At 41.7% G+C, this 20,577-nt stretch overlaps 1 protein-coding gene across 1 annotated transcript in view; it reads left to right on the top strand.

Moving 5' to 3' along the window:
• The window catches only part of arhgap32b (Rho GTPase activating protein 32b), an 88,113-nt gene that overhangs the window by 23,273 nt on the left and 44,263 nt on the right, over positions 1-20,577 (top strand). The window contains exons 3-5 of the mRNA XM_034113028.1: positions 12,904-13,009; positions 17,179-17,273; positions 17,840-17,924. Of these exons, the coding sequence (XP_033968919.1) occupies positions 12,904-13,009; positions 17,179-17,273; positions 17,840-17,924 (286 nt within the window). The remainder of the gene's footprint in view (positions 1-12,903; positions 13,010-17,178; positions 17,274-17,839; positions 17,925-20,577) is intronic.

Here is a 20,577-nt window from a genome sequence, read left to right as displayed (position 1 = left end):
ACGTGCAATAGATGCCGTCTGTAAATCGAAAAGATAATACATTTACAACATAGGTAGACCAAATGTTTGGAAATGCATGTGTCTATAATAAGAAGATGAATCCACGAGGATGTCAACAATCCTGTGGGAGCCATCAGGGAAGTAGTATGATGAGTCAGGCAGGAGCACAGAGACAGGTTCAGCCACGACTCGAAATCCAGGACTCAGGATGCAGGACTCAGGATACAGGATCCAGGACACAGGACCGCAGCAACAGGATCATCCCGGCGTAGATAGACACCAAAAAGAAATTTGGCGGAAGCTGGGTTATTCGGAACATGAGAGTACACAGGTACAGACAGAGAGAAGGAAGAAGTAAGGTGTCCCCCGACAGTCTAAGCCTATAGCAGCAAAACTAGCTGCTATATATATATATATATATATATAGCTAATTATACGCTTTATCAAAAAGGAAGGTCTTAAGCGCACTCGGATAGGGTGTCTGCCGCCCGAACACAAACTGGAAGCTGATTCCACAAAAGTGGAGCTTGATAAAAAAAGGCTCTGGCTCCCATTGTACTTTTAGAGACTCTAGGAACAACCAACAACCGTGCATTCTTGGAACGCAATGCCCAGTAGGACAGTAGGGTATAATGAGTTCTTTAAGGTAAGATGGCGCCTGCCCATTAAGGGCTTTGTAGGTGAGAAGAAGAATTTTAAATTCTATCCTGTGTTCTATAGGGAGCCATCCACCTGCCCCCCCCCCCAGTCCTGAACTGTCTCTAAATCCTGAAACCGGGTTACCATGGCAGCAGCAGCTTAGCATACATTAGACAGCAGTCCAACATACTACAGAGAGGGGAAAGTGAATAGAGAGATGTAGGGAAAAGGACACGGAATGACAGAGGGGGTGTTCGGCCAGGGCTAGTGCATTATAAAAGTTGCTGTTGGATCAGAGGATCAGCAGCCAGGAGGACAGGAGTTTACTCAGGAGGTGAACCAGCGAAAGAGAATAAAAATGCTGTTAAATCCTATACTGGTTGTGTTTAGTCAGACAGATGAGTGGACAGCAGAGCAGTACTCAGCAGGAGGAGGCCCATGTCTGCAGCCAAGCTCTCATAAATCTGTAACAAAATACATCACAAAGCGACTGGTTTGAGGTACGCACAGGGGGAGGGGTGAAGCATTCCATGGTCTTGTACAGTACAATTTAACAATTTTAAGTGGAGTTTTGAGTAAAAGAATTTGTGTTGTGTTTGTTCTTTAACTTTAGGTTAGTTTCTTAAGACTAAAAGCTGAGTTAATTGAATTGTATCGATGGACAAGTTTGCCTGGTTATGGTTAGTCCTGTTCTATAACGTCATCTGTGACTCTGGAGGAACGTTGTTAAGTCTGAGAAAAACACCCTAATGTAATGATGAATCATTTCAGGCTTTGGTTAAAACACATTTCTAGCAGGAGCTTTGGTTACAAACTGGTGTTGAGTTTGAAAGACGTAGGCATCTACCAGGAAGAGAGACGTATAGCGGGGGAAACACGTGTCACGATCCCCGAAATTTGGTAGTAGCCCATGTCATTATAAGTAGAGTCCCTTTTATTATGTCTAAATACAGTTTTTAGGGCATGATTACCTTCCAATATCTGTCCAACTGACCTAACCTAAATGCTTTTTTGCCCAAAAACTAAATGTAACAACAAGATAACATGTTGTTGTTTACAATGCAGCATTACCAGGGCGTCTCCGAGACCATAGGGATTTGTAAAGTCTTATACATGTTTCCTTTGTGGAGATCAATGTATGCTTAAGAAGAATTTAAATGTGGGACTTGGCCTAACAAAATGGATTTATCTTTAAGGAATGTCATGTTCACACAATAACCTTGACTGGGCTCCAGCTCCTTTAGTGTATAATGTTAAAATCAGAAATAATAAACTTATTATTTAAACCTTGTATCATAAGTTCAACATTTACATAACAAAAGTGTAAAAACAAGTTATTATAAAGCAAGAACTAAAGGTAAATATTGGTAATCATTCTGTTTTTTAGTTTTAGCCAGCTACTTCATATATTGCATGTGTATAACGGAGAGCAGTTGTTTTGTGTAGAGCCAATGAGCATGGAGATGTACACGATGCCATCCTTCACTGCTGATGGCTGACTGTCACTGTCCAGTGAGTACCCTGGCCACGTCCCCATCCACAGTAGCGTGCGTGAGAAAGAAAGCACTGTGTTATAATTTTAAACGCTATTATAAACGTGAATGGGAAACACTCAATTCTGGAGAAAGAACGTCAATATTGATAAGATGACAGAATGACAGGTCCAGTTTTCAGGCTCGGTGCTCAGCACTCGGTTAGAGCGGAGAGACAGACGTGGAGCAGGAGTATTAATTATTCCATTTTTATATATATATATATATATATATATATATATATATATATATATATATATATATATATATATATATATATATATATATATAGGAACATCGTCACAGTTTGATCAGTTAAAATGTCAGTATAGTATAGGAATACTATTCTTTGTTGTCGAATGCCAATTTAATAGACAATGCTCTACTATATGTATTTCTGTACATTTGTATCGGGCTCAGAGGAATATTTATGAAGCCATTCTTTAGTCTGTCATGGATGGCTGGCTGAGCTGTAGAGCTGGTTTAAGCAACTGATGTACTGCAGTATGCCAGATCAGATTGCTTGGAAAAAGTTTCCAATTGCAAGATTATACCAATCTATTAAGCTAATGGTGTATATATCTGGATGGCAAACCTTATTGAAAACAAAAATAGATAGTCAATTGACTCCTGTCGTGTCTGCTACGCCATATGCAGGGCAGATTAACTGCCTCAGTGTGATGGGAGCTCAACTGTTGGCTGACGGCAGAGACTTTGCCAGTGGACCAGATCCAGAACATGCATGCAGGGAGATCCAGTGCACTGCCTACTAATAGCTTATCTATGTATTTGTTGCTACTTGTTGCTTTCAGAGGCCTTTCCTTTGCAATGCTGATGCAGCGTGTGGAGGGTTCACAATACATTTGTTTAAATTATTTACTTAGGATGGGGAACACTATACTGGGATTAGTTGTACTGATTTACTCAGACTTTCTAAACCTGTTCTCTTGGGTAAGATTTAAGGAAACAATTGCAGTTTTTAGAAGCAGTTGGGATTTATATTGTGATCATCAAGACAGGACAGACTGCTTCACAAACCTTGATCCAATGGGATGAGATTTAAACTACGTTTAACATGCTTTAACCGAGTGTCTCTGTCCACCAGCTCTCTGTCTTTTTTTACAATGGACAACTGCTTTCTTGAACTGACATGAGGCAATTACATGAATTACTTGCCAAATGTGGCATCTCTGTATCTACAAAGATAATTTGACCAACATGTAAAGACACCGGCATGCAAAGAGTGAGGATAATTACCAGGCAACAGCCAAGCTTTCTTTAATGTTGTTCTCTCCAACTCTGCGAACAACCTTTAATTAGCTGCAGTATATTTACCAGAGACAGTTGTCTTTATAGCCGATGAAATACATTCATGGTTGATGTCTTGTTAAGACACCTAATTATGCAAGTTATAATTAAAATTGCAGCTCTTGCTATTAGAAAATTAGTCTTTTCAAATGTTGATTTTGTTTTAAAAACAAAAAAATAATAGTCTGGTGAATCCATCCACCCATTGTCTGCAGTCTTTGAGTCCAGGTCAGGTTTAGGAATGATTGTTATATACCGCTAGGAAGTACTACATTTAACATGATAAATCAATCTAGATCATATTTTCCCTTTTGTTTTTGTATCATACTTGGTGTGATACACAGTGTCTTAAGTGCATATCATGTAGTATTAAAGGTCTTTCAAAAGTCTGTAGGATGAAATATCTTACATTAATTTGATGGTAATTCCACTTCCACTGGTAAAAGACAAACCTTCCTCACGTCACTGGCTCGTTAACATAAGGCGCGTTCACACCGGATTACATTTACCCGTACTTTTCCCGTTTAGTTCCGATAGTGCCTGGAATTTTGCATTCACACCAAAAAGAGAACTTAGTTCCGAGAACTTTTACCCCCATTTTTAGTGCCTGCTAGAGAGGTGGTACTATCCTGGGGAGAAAAAAGTACCAATTTCTGATTGGCTGGGCGAATTGCAAACCACGCCCCGTAGAACTCTGAAAAGTTTTGTGAAGCCGCCATTGTATTTGCTGGCATTAGCATTATTAGCATTAGCATTCGCCCCGCGCACCAACGTAGAGAGACTAACTTATGGCAACACAAAAAAAAACATGAGAGCGGTGGAGTGATGAGGAGGTGTCGGCGTTCTGGCGATTTACTCGGAAGGCTTCAGTAGAAGGTGCTGGGAGTCCCAGCAGCTTCTACTGAAGCCAGTCCCCAACTCCGGGGACTTCCGGCCGGGGACTTCGGGTGGCAGTATACACCGTGAAGTGGTTTGCGGCCTGCCAGTAAACCCAAAGCAGAAGAAGAAGAAGTGACGTCAGCGGCTTCATTTGCGTAATCTTCCCTCAGGTGTGAACGCGATCTGTACTTTGTTCCATGGGGGTACTAAGTGCTGGCACTAATGCCCCTTTCACACCAACGCAACTCCGGTTCAAGCTCCGTGCTAGAGCTTTTCTGGTTCAGAACCGGTTCTTCGGTTTAGCGCCGGCTCTTTTCACACCGCTCAGAGCCCGACTGGTGCTGCCGCTGCTGCGTCATGACGTCACAGTTTACGTCGCTGAGTTTCTCCCCAACGCCGGAGCTCACCTCACAATAACAACGGGCCGGGGACTGCGTTGCTTTTAATCATACGAAGCCAGATTAAATTAAATAACGACTTCTCCAACCTTATACTTTTCTCCAGAGTGCCGTGGTTCATTGTTTATTAATGTGTTTCAGCGGCATTTACCGACCGCTGCAGTGCTGGCCGGCTGCTCTTCCACGAGTGTATTCTCCCGTTAGCTCCGGGTTAGCTCACACGGCTCTAAAGTATTCACTGTCTGACTGTCACACAAGCAGCTGATACATATCCCCAGTTCCCCTTAAGTGAATGTGTGTCAGTCTGAATTGACGCTGTTTGGTGTCAGTCTGAATTGACGCTGTTTGGCATCACAACGCTGTTATGAAAGTTTCTCTGGTATAACATGGGTGATGTTAGCATAGCAACCGAAGCTAAACTGACTACTTGCTAAGCAGTTTTCTACAGGCACTTTTTACCGACGTATTTTTCATTATGATTCTACTTGTGATAGTCGGACATGACAACCTGTGCAGCCCATGTATTGATTCCATCCGATAGCTGCTATAATAACAAACAAAACGTCTGCCTGCTCTCCACAATGATCAATAACAGCGAACGGATGGTCAAAGTAAGGTACAAATAAACAGAATCACACGAAGCCTGGTTAGTGTTGCCTGACTTTATAAAGTGTGTTTTTTTTAACAAGTGTGTGGTTGCGTTCTAGTCACTTTGCTCAGCACTACTGCTTGTTACAACTTTTATTTGCCGTACTCGCCTTAAGTGTTAGCTCAGGTTAATCTCGCCCCCCTCCGACGTAAGCGTGACGTATGCGGTTCTTGCTTCTAGACGGACAACTTTTTGGTGCTCGAAACGAACCGGATTCCGGAGCTATGACGCTGCTCCGCTGCGGTGTGAACAGGAAAACCCGGTGCTTTTCAAGCACCAGCACCGAACCGGCCCTGAAACACCGTTGGTGTGAAAGGGGTATAAGTGCTGGGCACTAAGTACGGCAAAGTACTTGGTGTGAAAGCGGCTCTTGGTGTGAAAGCGGCTATAGCAGCTTTGATGATATCACTTAGACAAGGTAAAGTAAAGTACTATTAGAATGAAGCAACCAAAACTGCTAATGCAATAAAAGGGCAAAGTTATTACACAAAGACGAGGGCTTTCTCACAGCAGAATCACAGTTCAGACAGCGACAGTTAGATTTCAGTCTTTCAGTTCCCTCATTCGGTATCTCTTTCATCACACCAGTGCCATGATATTATCTGGAGGATACTATTGGCAGTTCTAGAAGTGGCAAATATCCATGTGTGTTCAGTCCAGCACAGAAACATGGTATGTTTTTGAGAGTTTCTCTCGTAAACATTACTCACTGCCATCCAAACTGGCAGCACTCGTTGCCTGGGTTTATTCATTTCTTGCCTCATAAATAGATTTGTGCCGTTATTAGGTTTCAGCTGTCAACTGTTTGTTACAAATAAAAGCTTCTTATGCGACTGTCTATGATCATGTTGGCTTTCCGCTGCCATTTTGAAATCATTGGCTGCATATTGTCTTGTTGGTTAACCGTTAAGTGTAGGTTTTAAGAGGGTTGGCTTTTTGTCAGAAATGTTGTTTTTCTAATTTAGCATCCCTAGAACATAGCATGTAAGTAGATGTGGAGGGGGAAGGAGGAGAAACGGTTGAAAGGCGGTTCATTTCAATATCTTCTTGTAACACACCTATGGAAAATGTAGGAATATTATTTTACATTTTTGGAAATGTGCTCTTTTGTAAGTGACCTACATAGCTACAACGAGCAGCAGATAAGCAGAGGGAATAGACTTTAAACGAGGAGAAATGGCTAGTCTAGTTCTGTCCAAAGTAAAAAATGCAGTGCTGTAGCATTTTCCTTTGAGAGGGATCAAGTTGCTCCTGGTGACTCAGTGGATCTTGCAATAGAGGAACTGTGACATAGGTGTTGCAGCTTTCTGGAGTGTATCTTATCTACCATCAATCCTGGTGGTCTATGTGAGTAGAAAGTAAGGATTTCTGTTTGGGGTTGAGCATATGTTGACGTTCAGTAGCAAGGAAGACTAATAGCAGAGACAAAAGAAAGTGTTGGCTGATTTAAAATCATGTTATTTGAAATGGAAGCTTCTCTGTCTTGCTTCTTACCGAGATGGAAAGAGAAGCATTTTACTCAGCATGATAGGAACTATGGAAGTCTAAGGGACGTCGTCTTTCTTCCACCTCTCCGTTTGTCCTCTTATCTATGAGCAACAGTGTCCATGTTTTTTCCAGCCACCTAATATGCAATAAAATGAATGGAATTTGCCTCTTTACAGTACATACCATTTCTAAAAGGATGTCACTAAGCCTGAAAATCCAGTATATTAATAGAAACTAAATTGAATATGACAAATGAGTCCTATTATCACTTCACAGTACGGGATAGAAACAGCCATTCATTTGCATTTGCTTTTGCTGATATTCTACAAATGTGTCTTTGATTTGAATGGAAACCTGTCAATTGTAACACATATAAAGCAAGACACTGAGCAATGTCCAAGCGTGTACACTGCATACAGCTTAGAAACATTTAAAAAGGGCAAATGTTCCAAACTAAATGGGAAAGTTATTTGTGTGTGCTTATGTGGGTTAGCTGGAAAGCAGGCGAAAGTGCATCTTAACAAAGATTAAAGAAAGGTTTTCTGGCAGCTGTGTTTGGAGCAGGTGCTGAAATAAGTGGTTCCTTTCTCCTTACATGCCTCCACACCAAGGAATGCTGGGAATGCACCACACTTCGAAACAGAAGGTGATACTAGAGAGGAGAAAGCACTGTGTTGGCCTTTATCTCTGGAAGTGCTTCACGCTGTCTCAGTAGCTCTCCAGTCTCCGTGGGTGAGCGGTGCTTACAGCGTGTCACCGGGGTCATAGTGGCTGTGGGATGTCAGTCAGTGGCCCAGGGAGGCATTTCCTATCACTTAACACCAGACAGCTTTCTTATAGTATACATTTGTGTCTCAATTCTGTTGCATGTAAAATGGGACATTTAAAGCAGTCATTTTCAACCACTCTGAGAGATCGTCAGATGTTTCTTGGGAAATTGTCCAATTTCACTCAATCGGTCCACAAAAATATGATTTAGTTGCCGCAAATAAAATCCCAAGCCAGCTTTAACATCTACAAAGGAAACACCCATCACTTCAAAACAATAACACAGACTATCTTGTTTGCCTGCGTAAACAAACAAAAGATGTCCCACAATTCATTCCATGCCAAATATCCCCTTCATGGAGTTATTATAAATCACCCGCATGTTGAGTCCAAGTGATAAATGTTGTTCTCCACCCCCTTGTAAATATTTAGCGCATTATTGTCTTGCAAGCATATTATTTAAGCCTGAAGTGACTGCCTTTTTTGACCTTCCAAACACTGAGGCATTGATGTTGATATCAATCTCGAATGATAGTTTGATGGTAAATGATGAAGCCCTCATTATAGCTCACTAGGTGTGGGATTCTCACAACATTTTGATTTGAGTGTCGCGTAAAGAGTAAAAAACGTGTATTTAGTTAGTGGGAATGCTGATACAGCATTCCCACTATATGTTATGCTACGGACAACATTTTTATTATTCCGCCGACTTATTTTGACCCTCTTCTCCTCCCACATTCAACATCGCAGAAACTCCGTTCAAACATCAAAACGTTCAGCTCGGTCGGGAATCGCAGGTTATTACTTTTATCATTCATAACTTTCATAATTCCAGAGATACATCCCATAATTCATCACATTTTTAACCATTGAAGTCAATGGAGAAAATCTTCAGACTTGAACAATCTTCATGCGACTTCAACTGCTAACTGTTCATTCATACTTTCACTCAGAAACCTCATTCCAACTTTAAAATGTTACACATCTTTCTGACATTATTCGTGTAACATAACTTTTAAATCTGAATCTTACTTTTAGAGATATTAAACATTGTTCAGACCTTGTTAAAGAGGTTTTCTTCAGATTTTAACATTAACTAGAGTGCGTGATGTCACAGCTAGAGTGGAGCAAATCTTGAAATTTGCCTTCATATATTTTTTTAGAACTGCCATAATTCCCAAACCCTACATTCCTGAGACATCATTTTTCATGACAAATGTAGGAAAACATCTCGTAGCTTGAAAAAGGACAAATAATTGAGCAAAAATAATTAAACAAAATGCCTCTTGAGGGCATGAAGTGACAAAAACGTTCAACATGTCTCCATTAAAACCCATTGTAATTTCAGGCTGATATTTCCTCACAGCAGCAGCCGCACACCTTTAGTTAAACTGCCAAAAAGGCCACATTATTAACCCGAAAGTACACAAAGATTACACTTCAGATACTCGACTTCCTTGACATGCTTCACGTTTTGAAATTTCACAGATATCTGTTATCGTTCTTCCACAAAACGTTCACATGTAAGAGGTTTATCTCTCATTCAGAACAATGCAAACCTTTGATCTCTACAGAGCTCGTTAGCTCAACTATAATCACCTGTGTAATGGAACACGATGATGTCATCACTCCAACTGACATGCTCAGAGCAGCAGACTTCAGATAATGGTTAATGGTCGTGCCCTCAACAGCTCTACGTCAATTATGGGGTGTCATCATATGCCGTTCAAGAGAAGAGAGAGAGGGCGATCAAGAGTCAGTTCAAACTGTTCATTTCATTCTCTCTCTCTCTCTCTCTCTCTCTCTCTCTATCTTCCTCTTCCTCAATATCTTCCTCTATCTTCCTCTTCCTCAATATCTTCCTCTCCATCTTCCTCTTCCTCAATATCTTCCTCTCTCCATCTTCCTCTTCCTCAATATCTTCCTCTCTCCATCTTCCTCAATATCTTCCTCTCTCCATCTTCCTCAATATCTTCCTCTCTCCATCTTCCTCAATATCTCTCTCTCTCTCTCTCTCTCTCTCTCTCTCTCTCTCTCTCTCTCTCTCTCTCTCTCTCTCTCTCTCTCTCTCTCTCTCTCTCTCTCTCTCTCTCTCTCTCTCTCTCAATGTTCCAAACGGCCCAAAACTTCACAGGTTTGGTAACGATGCAGCCATCAACGCATCTAAGCGTAGTATGGGGTGTCATCAAATGCCGTTGCCATGGCGACAGACCACTCGCCATGAACCACGATGTCGCTGTAAGTCCAATGGACACGGTCCAATCGTCCCCCAATCTTCACTTGTATATCACCGGTCCATGCCTCAACAGATCTCACCATATGCCGTTTCCATGGAAACGCATCCCTCGCCATAAAAGACGATGTTGCTATAACTCCTATGAAAATGTTCAAAAAGTGCTCAAACTTCACGTGTGCTAACAGTCCAGCCGTGAAGACATCTACGGGACAGTTTTGAGATTTCTTCAAATGCCGTTGCCATGGCAACACAATGCTCGCCATGAAACATGGTTTTCTCATAACTTCAGTGAAAATGCTCCAAACGGCCCAACATTTCACAGGTTTGGTAACAATGCAGCCATCAACGCATCTAAGCGTATTATGGGGTGTCCTCAAATGCCGTTGCCATGGCGACATACCACTCGCCATCAAGTTAGTTCAAAAGTTTGCAGTTCAAATATTCTGCTGCTTTTCCAAGCCTTTTTACTTTCTTTTCTTCACTCATCACACATTCAAGCCCCCAGTGTTCATGTATCATTTCAATCTAAATTCTTCACTTTCTTCTTACACATTACATTTCAGCATAGCAGTTTAGCGTCAGATTTTCAGCATAAAGCATTCCCACTAGCAATTTCTTCAGGAATTGCATTCTCTAGTTGTTTATCTGTTGTAGCACTTTCTTTGCCCTCATGTATCTTCATCCTGACCTGGTCATTTCTAATCTATCTCATGTAAATGACCTTTTGGATTTGAAAGAATGTATTCAATTTAATTTTCTTAGATAACCAAGTTGAACTTAAACTTAAAGTGACACTAGGGTCCACTGGCACTCCTTTTCACAAAATTGTGAGCTGAGAAAATTGGCATAATGTGACTGAATGATGAAATAAGATCAGTGAGCAGAAACTTAGGCGAAGTAAAGAGAATTGCTGTTTACTGAACTTTTCTTTCCTGCATCTTGGCTCAGATTTTCTGGCCCTTAACTCCAATTATATCAATGCAGATATTTGTTTTTAGCATTTTCTGTAGCACTGTCGTCTACAGCGGCACCACGCGCTACATCCTCCCCAAACGGAGATCTTTTGCTCTTTCGATTCCCTCTGTAGTCTTTTCAAGTTTATTACCCCCATCAAGCGTCATTCAGGATGATGGTTAAAAATCAATCTTGAGAGTGTGTGTGTGGGTGTTTCTCAATGTCGAGGAAGGCTGCTCCAGAGCCACTATTTCAAGCATACTATGTCATCGAGTCCCGCCGAAGGACTGTTCCAATCTCCAGCATACTTGGAATTCTACCGAGGCCGGCGTACTTCGTAGCGAGAAATTTCGAGGCTGCACATGTGTAGACTCCGCGGTCTTAAAATCCCCACAATGCTTTGCGCACGGACCAATTTCCAAATCTTTGGCGGAAATAGCGCTCCATTTAAGGCGGGGCCTCGCATATGACGCACACATGCACACCTGTTAGCCTGTTCCACAATTCTTTGTTTTCCGAGACTAGGAAGGATTCTTGCCTCGCTTCTGAAGCAAGTGACTCGGAAGACATGTGCTACCAAGCAAGCGTCCTCGACATTGAGAAACACCCTGTGTGTGTGTGTGTTGTGAAAGCTGCTATGCAAACCTGTTTATTTCTATCCCTGTTGTTGCTGCTCTCTGGATACAGTGGCAGTCTTTGAAGTTGAGTTGATGAGAAATATTTTTGTAGAGAGATGTCTCATCAACTTCAAGTTGTTTTATGAAGGCAATTTAAATATACCTTCATGGACTCTTCCAATGTTCTGTCTGGATTCATTTCCTTTGTTGGTCTCTACATACACCACAGTGTATAAAGTGTGGACGTGGACTCTGTGACGTCACCCATAGGTTTCTGAAGAGCTTTTGTGAAGTGGGGGCCTCCAGCTGTCCCACATCTTAGCAGTGACGCCACCATCTAACTAAAAATAGGCGTTGTTGGTGAAATTGAGGCGAAGGCGGGTGTCACAGCAGAGCAGACAGCTACTGGTTAACGACCTGAGAAGGCCCCCACCTGTTACTCAAAGAGGCCACGCCCCTGATAACGCATAACTGTATGCCTGGATATAATTCAAATGGGTTAGTTTATAACCCCCACCACCACCACCTACCTACAATTATCGTGACAGGGAATAGGGCTTAAGAGAACATGCTGTACACATGTTTATTTCTGCTGGAAATATGGGGATTTCAACATGGAGGTTTTGGGGGATTGCTCCCTTTTGGTGGCAGCTTCAAGTGGCCAGTTGATGAACTGCAGTTTTAGGCACTTCATCATTAGCTCTACCCCTGTTTGACCAGACACATCACATTCAAAAGGTCCTGCACTGGGCCCTGCAGCCTCTAGACACACTACAATGTTCCCTCACATTATCTTGCTCATTGATTCGCCCACACTACAACTCTTGTGGTAAACTCCAAGAAGGTACAGAAATATCTTCTCTCATCAGGCAGAATGGCAGGCTCACTTAATATCTTCTGTCACAGTTGGGTTGCAAATGATGATAATTTTCATTAGAAATTGATTCATCATAAAGCTTAAAGATGTTCAAAAATGGGTAAAAAATGCCAAACACAGCTGTCTTCAGATGTCTTTTTTTTTAACATTACAAGATTCCATTTCCATGATAAATCAGCAAAAGGAAACACCTTGAAATGTGAGAAGCTCTAAGTAAGTAAGGAATGTTTTCTTGAAAAAAGCATATTTTCTGTCAATTGGCTAATTATAGAAGCTCACATTTACGGGGAAAAACTAGAAGCATATCCAGCTCGCTTAGATGTCAAGCCAGAGCTGAAAGATGAGTTGATTGGTCCATCGAATGAAAGAACATCTGCAGCTACTTGATAATAATCGCTTGCGTGATTATATGAACTTCTTTAAGTGAAATCTCCTGAGTTCTGGACTGTTAGACAAACAAGCAATTTAACAATGGGTTCTGAGAAATGTTGTTGGTCTCGTTTCCCATTTGATTCACCAACAAAATAATGACCATATCAATGTGTGTGCTTGCTGTAGGGGCCTGAGACCTGGACGTCACCTGCAGGACGACGATATTGTGCCTGAACTGGCTAACATCCATCCCAGAGAGAGACCTGACTGGGAGGAGACAATCAGTGCCATGGTGAGACACACACACACACACACACACACACACACACACACACACACACACACACACACACACACACACACACACACACACACACACACACACACACATACCTCAAACACGGTCATTGTGATATTCACGTTTCTTTTTTGTGAGATGGAGATGGCCCGTGTTTTGAATAAATACAGTATAACCATCAATGTCCTGCTTTCATCGCTGCTGGTAACCTGAAGCTCTGAGTGTCGTTGTGACATGTCCGATCATGCAGTGATAACACCAGACGCCATAATCTGCTTATTTGCTGCCCGTCACCATATTATCAGTCTGTTTCCAACCCAGTGGATTGATTTGTCTCTCTCCTATTGAAACTGAATCTCCTCTGTTCCTGAAACACGACCACACATTCGTGATTAATGCAGAGAACAGTTGCCGTTCGAAAGCCCCCCCCCTTCCAAACCCTTTGCATAGATAGTCATCTTCCTGTCTGGGTACTCCTGTGTCATCTATTTATTTCAGTCCCTCCACACTGGATTTCATTCAGCAGACAGAATCATTCATTATTTCCTTCCCTCCCATCTTTGGTGTGGGTTTCGCTTCTTGCATCAACAGCACTGTGAAAATGAGGCCGTCTCCATGGTAACATACCGAGCCACCCGTGGTCGGCATGGTTGGCCCTATCGCAAGTGTTCACTTCGATCGGGCAACAGAGAGAAAGAGACACCACATTCTCACCAGCCTGATGAATATTGATCACAGAGGCGGGGCTTCAATACTGCATGTCTGCTATTCTTTGTTCAATATTTGATATGAGAGGGACTCTGTACCAGAGGATCATCCATTATGAATGTCTCCGGTGGTTCAGGGAGGGATGACAAGAGCGAAGAAACTTAGTGCAAGCTGTCGAACAAATATTGTGGCCAATTATTTATTTCATTATTGATTATATTGCCAATCATTTCTTTTAAATTGATTGATGAATTGCTTCCTTCTCTAACATTTCTGAAATTAGAGAAAAATGGTTATCACAATTTCTAGATGTCATAAAATATCTTGTTATGTCTGACTGAGATATTCACTTTATTAGAACATCAAACCTAATAGATCAGGCTCTATAAATGAAGGGTGCTCTGATCCATCGACTACTGATCAGTTTCGCTGATTTCTCCCTAAATACTTTCATAAGTGGTCTCTAGAAAAGGCTGATCAGAAGCGCAAATTAGATTACGCATCAATCCTTGAATGAAAACATTTTCTATAATCCTCAGCCTGATTTCTCCCCCGCTCTTTAATTTGCTCTGAGAGTGACACAACTTGTGGAGATCTGTGGCTAAATTACATTTCTTTCTTCATTACTTATTCTACTAAATTGTTAGAAATAAAATCTGGAAATAAGAACCAGATTAGCAAAGCAGCGTCTAAGAATTTTGAGTTTGCATCTTGATGGAGTGGAGTCCAGCTCCTTGAGCACAGGACAGAGTGCAGGACTCTGTGTTGACATCAATGATGCTTGTTGCTTTACAGGTGTCCTATCATGCAAAATGCACTTTTTGATGTCTTTTATACATAAATATGTGTCCCTGGTGTGTCAGGGAACTCACAAAGTGTCAGAAAATAAAACCCTCTCTCCTTTTCGGAACATGATATGGCGTTTAATCACGGCAGCATTTAGCTGGGAATCTGCAGGCAGAGAGGAGACCTCACTGCTTGCCTTGTCGTGCTCAAAAGGGGGCGGGGCCAGCAGCTACAGACCCAGAATCAGCAGTTCTCTAACAGGGCTGAAACAGAGGCATATAAGGGATGTCTAACCCCTAGATTCCACCGGGTCCGTCTGGGGCGCGTTACGGCTGCGCCGCAGTGCTCACGGCGATCGCGGCCACTCTAGTCAATGGGTGCTATTCCACCACACGCGGCGCGTTACGGCTCAGAAGCGTCCCAGAAGCGGCTCGGCGCAGGGCTCCTCTAAAATTAGGATCGAATCCTATTTTTGTCGCGGCACAGCCGTAACGTAAGGTCGGGCAGGCAGGAAGTGGAACTTTCAGAGCATATATAGCATATATATATAGATATATACACACACACAAACTAATTTTGCAGACCCTATCCCTCCGTAGTCTTTCAAGTAGGAGGAGAAATGCCAGCGTTCTCCTCCGGTTTACAGGCACTGTGTAAATTATATATATAGAATAATTATGATGATGAATGCATTTTTTTACCACTAAAATACAGCAACACATCTTTGATTCATGTCGTTTATAACTGGAATATTACAGTTATTATTAACTTTGTCTGTACAAAGTAGCCTGTCCAGGAAATATGCCCAAATCAACAAAAACTGCGAGCCGGCAGGCAAGACGCTCCGCTTCTGAAATGCTTCTGAAACGCGCCTGGTAGGGTATGACGCCGGAGGAGGCCGGACCAAAACCGCAACGCGGCGCAGACGGACCCGGTGGAATCTAGGGGTAAGGCTGGTGCCCCATGGGAACGCATACGGCAAAACGCATAGGATTAACGCAATCGCAATCGCAAAAAAGCTTCCGTCCACACGCAATATACACTGGATAGTGTCTGTTCACACGAGACAGCTCCGTTTAGATCCAACCGCTGGAAAAAGCTGCAGTACATATGCCGAGCCTGTACGTGGCGCTGTAACTTCCTCCACAAAAGCAGCGAAGAAGCATGGTTGCCCTTCTGTTTATTCTCCGTGGTGGGGGCCGAGGGAACCGGGCAGAGTTTTTCGCCGGTCAACGTGTGTAAAAGTTTAAATCTTCCGGACAAAATTATAAAAGTGCCGGTCAAAGGTCTTCATTGTTATTTATTGAGCTTTAAAACAAATGAATAACGACTATATATAATAATAAAATACACGGAGGCTGTCTCTTTTTCCTCTCTTCTGACGGCGTCAGTGTCTGTCTCATGCAGCAGCTGATCCTGTAATGAGTGACCCGACAGTAAAAAATAAACATATTTATAACTAGTTTAGGTAGTTTGAGAGGTAATTAAAATAGCTAAGGGTGATGATCTGACTTGAAGTGTGTGTTTTGCTCCTGGAGGAGCTGCGTGTCTCCGTCCTGTCAGATTAGACTTCACTCGCGTTTATGTCCATATCGAGATAAAGATAAATAATCTGAATTCAGTGCGCAGTGTACTTTTGCGGGGGTGAGCAGCAGAGGTGGGGAGAGGCAGGGCTATTGCGTCATCATTATCACAAAATGATCGTATAGAGGCGATCACACGGAGCCGTTGGACCCCCCCAGAGCGCTCCGTTCCCAGATCTATCCACCTTTGGACCCGTTGTCATTTGTGGGGTCCGTTTCTATCGTTTAGTTACGGCCTCGTGGCAAAAAGGGCTATACACAAGAGAAATATGCGGATACAACCCGTTTTCGTCCTCGTGGGGCACCAGCCTAAAATGCACGATCTGTTTGGTATTTTGAGCAAAACACATCATAGACATGTTTCTATATATTTGTATATATCTGAGACCCATAATATATGCCTACAAATAGCATGATAGGAGATCTTTAATGTTGAGGCTGATGTTTAAATGTTTAAAGGTCTCCTAGCAGATTATCAATTGTTTTTGTCGCAGCTGTTTACATTGCTCTTGACACACACAAAAAATGCACCACAATAATGCACCCATTTTATATTGTAAATGGACTGAAATTGCATTTAAATGTACAACCCTGTGTTGCAGAATGACATGAAATGAAAATTGTAATCGGAGCAAGCTCATTGTTAATGTTTTGTTGACAGCTGCATGAAGCAAGACAAACTGTTTATTTAAAAGAGCTTTTAATATGCTGTAAAATAACATCGGGATAGCTTTGGCTGCAGAACCCTGTCATCATAAATGAATACTTTAACAATGTAACCCCTGGTGCTGTGTCAACAAACGTGCACTGCTTTGTCATCAATTCAATATCATACAACTTTGTTATTCAATTCACCGCTCATTTCCTGGCTCCTCTGATTCAACTTTACCACTTCACTGTCTCATATATTTAGGTTATCAAACAGTTGAAGACATCTCATCTTACAGTGAGCAATCAGAGCTGTTTACAACCAACAGAACAGGATCTACTGCTATGTGACTGCCTCTGCTGTTCCAACAGACAGGGCGCAGATGTATTTGTATGCAGCAGCCGGATCACTGACGTTTGTGTGTTTTTTACTTTTAGGCGAGGAGCGCAGAGATCCCTGAGCTGAGGACGGATCCCCTCATGCGCTCCTGCAGCAGCAGCACGGCCAGCATGAAGGTCAAGAATGTCAAGAAGTAAGTGAAGTACTTGAATAGGGCTGAACAGTTTGAAATAAATAACCAATTACAACTATTTGTGAAATTATTCACATTTTGGGGATTACATTTTTTTTAAGCTTCATTCTCATCATGACATTATCTGAGAAATGATTTAAAATAATGATGGTGTGTTTTCTTTAAGAGGATTTTAACCAAATAAATGTTTTGTTAAGTCTTAATAAAAATGGTATTTTAACACATCTTCTGTCTTTAACAAAAATGGTGCTTCTTGCAATTTGAATATTGCACTAGTCAATATTGCCATTTCGATAAAATGTGAATGAATTGTGCAGCCCTACTAATCAAAATGTATTACAAAGGGAAGGCGAGAAAACACGCATTCACACACCTGCCTCTCTCCTCCACCTTTTATCACTCTTAACTCTCTGTATCGACTTCTTCCTGCTTGAGTCTCCATTCCCTGAGTCTATTTCTGTGTCTTCCTCCTCCACTGTGTTTCTTGTTGTAGTCATACACACTCTGAGGTGTTCTCATGAGCAGGAGATGAACTTCCAATAACCTGTGTACTGTTGTGCTTTCAGACTTTGTTTCACCAAGGGCCACTTCCCCAAACTGGCAGAGTGCGCTCACTTCCACTATGAAAATGTAGACTTCGGCACAATTCAGGTAAATAACTTTTCTCACTTCATTTTTTTGTGGGAACGTATTTCCTAAATTAGGTCACCACATTATTTAAAGTGCACTCGCATACATCCAAAATGCTGAAGAATGGACTAGGCTGATTGCTTTTAAAATTTCAATGGAACTGGCTGTATGAAGTGTGTAGACAAAGCTTTGAACAGTACTTTTTTTCAAAGACTTGGGGTGTCTCTAGTTATTCTCCTGCAGTGTTGGAAAGATCATTTTCACAAAGAAAGAAGTATGACTCGTCTCTTCTAATTGACGTCAGGAAATTCCTCCTTTTTAGCTGTTGCTGTCACGGAGATGGTTGATGATTCTGCATTCGTTTGATATCTTCCTACACAGCACGACCTCATTCCTTCCTGCTTCACACACCTCAGCTGACTGAGGCTGTGGCTGACTGTATCTTGTAGGTGTGACAGCTACTTGCCTGCAAATCAAACAAGTAGCTGATGTAGGATCTTATTCATATTGTTCAAATGTCATCAAAATACCTGCTTTTCCTTTGGTTAATGGCTGTCGGCTCACAAGTATAGAACTGTGAACTTTCACACAATTCATCCTGGCAGCAGCACTTTGGTGCAACTTTCTCTCATCTCCTTTTGCCATTATAGAGCTTTTCATTTCCATTCCCTTAACTATGTTTGGTATCTCCAAATATGTGTTCCCAAGCATTGAAATACCGTTATCAGCTGAACTTGGAAAAAAGCAATTTGAACGTCTTTAAGTTGACAAAATGTTATATTGTAGATTCAATGAAATGGACACTACCATTTGTACATGTTAAGTTGAGTTTACTCATCAAAAGGAGTGTAGACATCTTTTTATTTTGTCTTCTGTGGCTCTGGGAGGAGCTCTGGAAACCGAACAGAGTCTGAATCACAACCTGAAGCTATGTGATATAAAGGAAGTGGGTATGAATTGTATTATGGGAAATAACGGATGTTGGAGTACTTTGCAAATTGTACTAAATAGATTTTTAGATAGATTGGTTCTGTTGATTATACTGTAAAGGATGTGGAGATGGCTAACTGTAGAGCAGCACTATAACATGAAGATTGCACCTTTCTCACATAGACAATGCTGTCATTGTGTTAAGAAACCAGTAGGGGTCAGCAGTCAGCTTAATGTGTTCCACATAGCTGTTGGAAGGGCAGAGCATTTCATGAAAACCTTACCACTACAGTATGAGCTTCCCCTGCAGGTTGTTTGTCTATATAACAGCAAAGGTTGCACCACAGAAACCATCTATCCTTTCCCTGCATGCATTAAGGAAACAGTTGAGTTCAAATAAAGTGTCTGCAGTCAGTAGATTCTCCTTGAGTAATCCCAGCTGTGCTCAAACTGCCACAGAGCAGACTGTATTACCCTTTGTGCTCGTCATTTTGCTTTCAAGTAGCCCCATCTTTTTGTTTTGCTGCTCTTTTGTTTTACTATTCAGCACGACTCCTGCCTCTCCTCTCGAGTCGATAGAGCCCCGAGTGAAAATTAACATCTTAGTTGTTGTTGAGCGATTCATTATTCTGTGTTTGTTCCTGCTGTCAATCCGTGCATTTTATGTCAAATCTTGTCTCAGCCCAGCATGTTTGTGGGCTGAGCCTGTTTGTCTGTTTCATTAAGTGGTCTCAAATGTATTAGGCCCAAGTCATTCTGACATGCTATAAATACTCATACATGTTTAATGAATGATGACATTGATGCTTAGTTGAAATACGATATGTAGTACTGCCAACTGTAGGTTCACCTGGTAAAGCTTAGGATGTTGTTTGTGTTAAATGTCCACCAGTAGTTCTGCATTCTACATGGAGCCTTACAGACTGAGTGCAGGGTTAGTCCTTCTGCTGGAAGACGTATTCTTTCGTTTCCATAATAAAAAAAACTTTCCAAAGGAGAATTTGAGTCAGGCAAAGTTTTGTTGTGGAAACATTAGGATCTCACAGTCACAGAAGGCCAAAGGGGGGGAGCCTGCATTCAGAGCTGTGGCAGTATTTTCTTCTGATTCTGTTTTTTCCATATTATTCGCAAGTGTTGCACATTTTCTGATGTCTGGTAAGAAAGAGGTTAATGTGTCGGATTCTAACATTGTTTTGCGTTTCCTTATCTCTGATCTACTATGGGAACTCACTGTGAATGAGTTAGAACAACTTGCATCACACAAACAGTGTATCATGTTTCCGGGGGGGTGAGTACTACACAGTATAATGCAGGGTCCCTTAAAGGAAATAGAGTAAGGCAGTACTGCATGTTATTGGGCTGTATGCCTCTGTAAGTTCAGATTCAGAACTCTAGAAAGTGTGGCGGTAGGTTAGTTGGCTGGTTTCAAGGTCACTGTGACTTCACAAAACACCTTTTTGGCTAGTTAACTAGAGTACTATTAACAAGCACCTCTCTGCACAGTACTGTTGCAATAAGCTGTTTTGTTGTGTTTCTTTTGGCTTGTCAAACCTCTGTGGACTACATGTTTTATTATTGTTTCTACAATAACTAGATCATGGATGGAACAGCTGTGCAAAACACAATCACTGTTTAGTAGACTTTAGAAAATACAATTATGTCATTTTGAATATTAGTACTATAATAGTCCTTAGTGAACTTGTTGACCCCGTCCACATGCTGTTTACATTGAGTCGCAGACGCA

Source organism: Trematomus bernacchii, unplaced genomic scaffold (assembly GCF_902827165.1).
Source record: "Trematomus bernacchii unplaced genomic scaffold, fTreBer1.1, whole genome shotgun sequence".
NCBI classification, from domain to species: Eukaryota; Metazoa; Chordata; class Actinopteri; order Perciformes; family Nototheniidae; genus Trematomus; species Trematomus bernacchii.
This window is presented reverse-complemented; position numbering and strand designations above follow the sequence as displayed.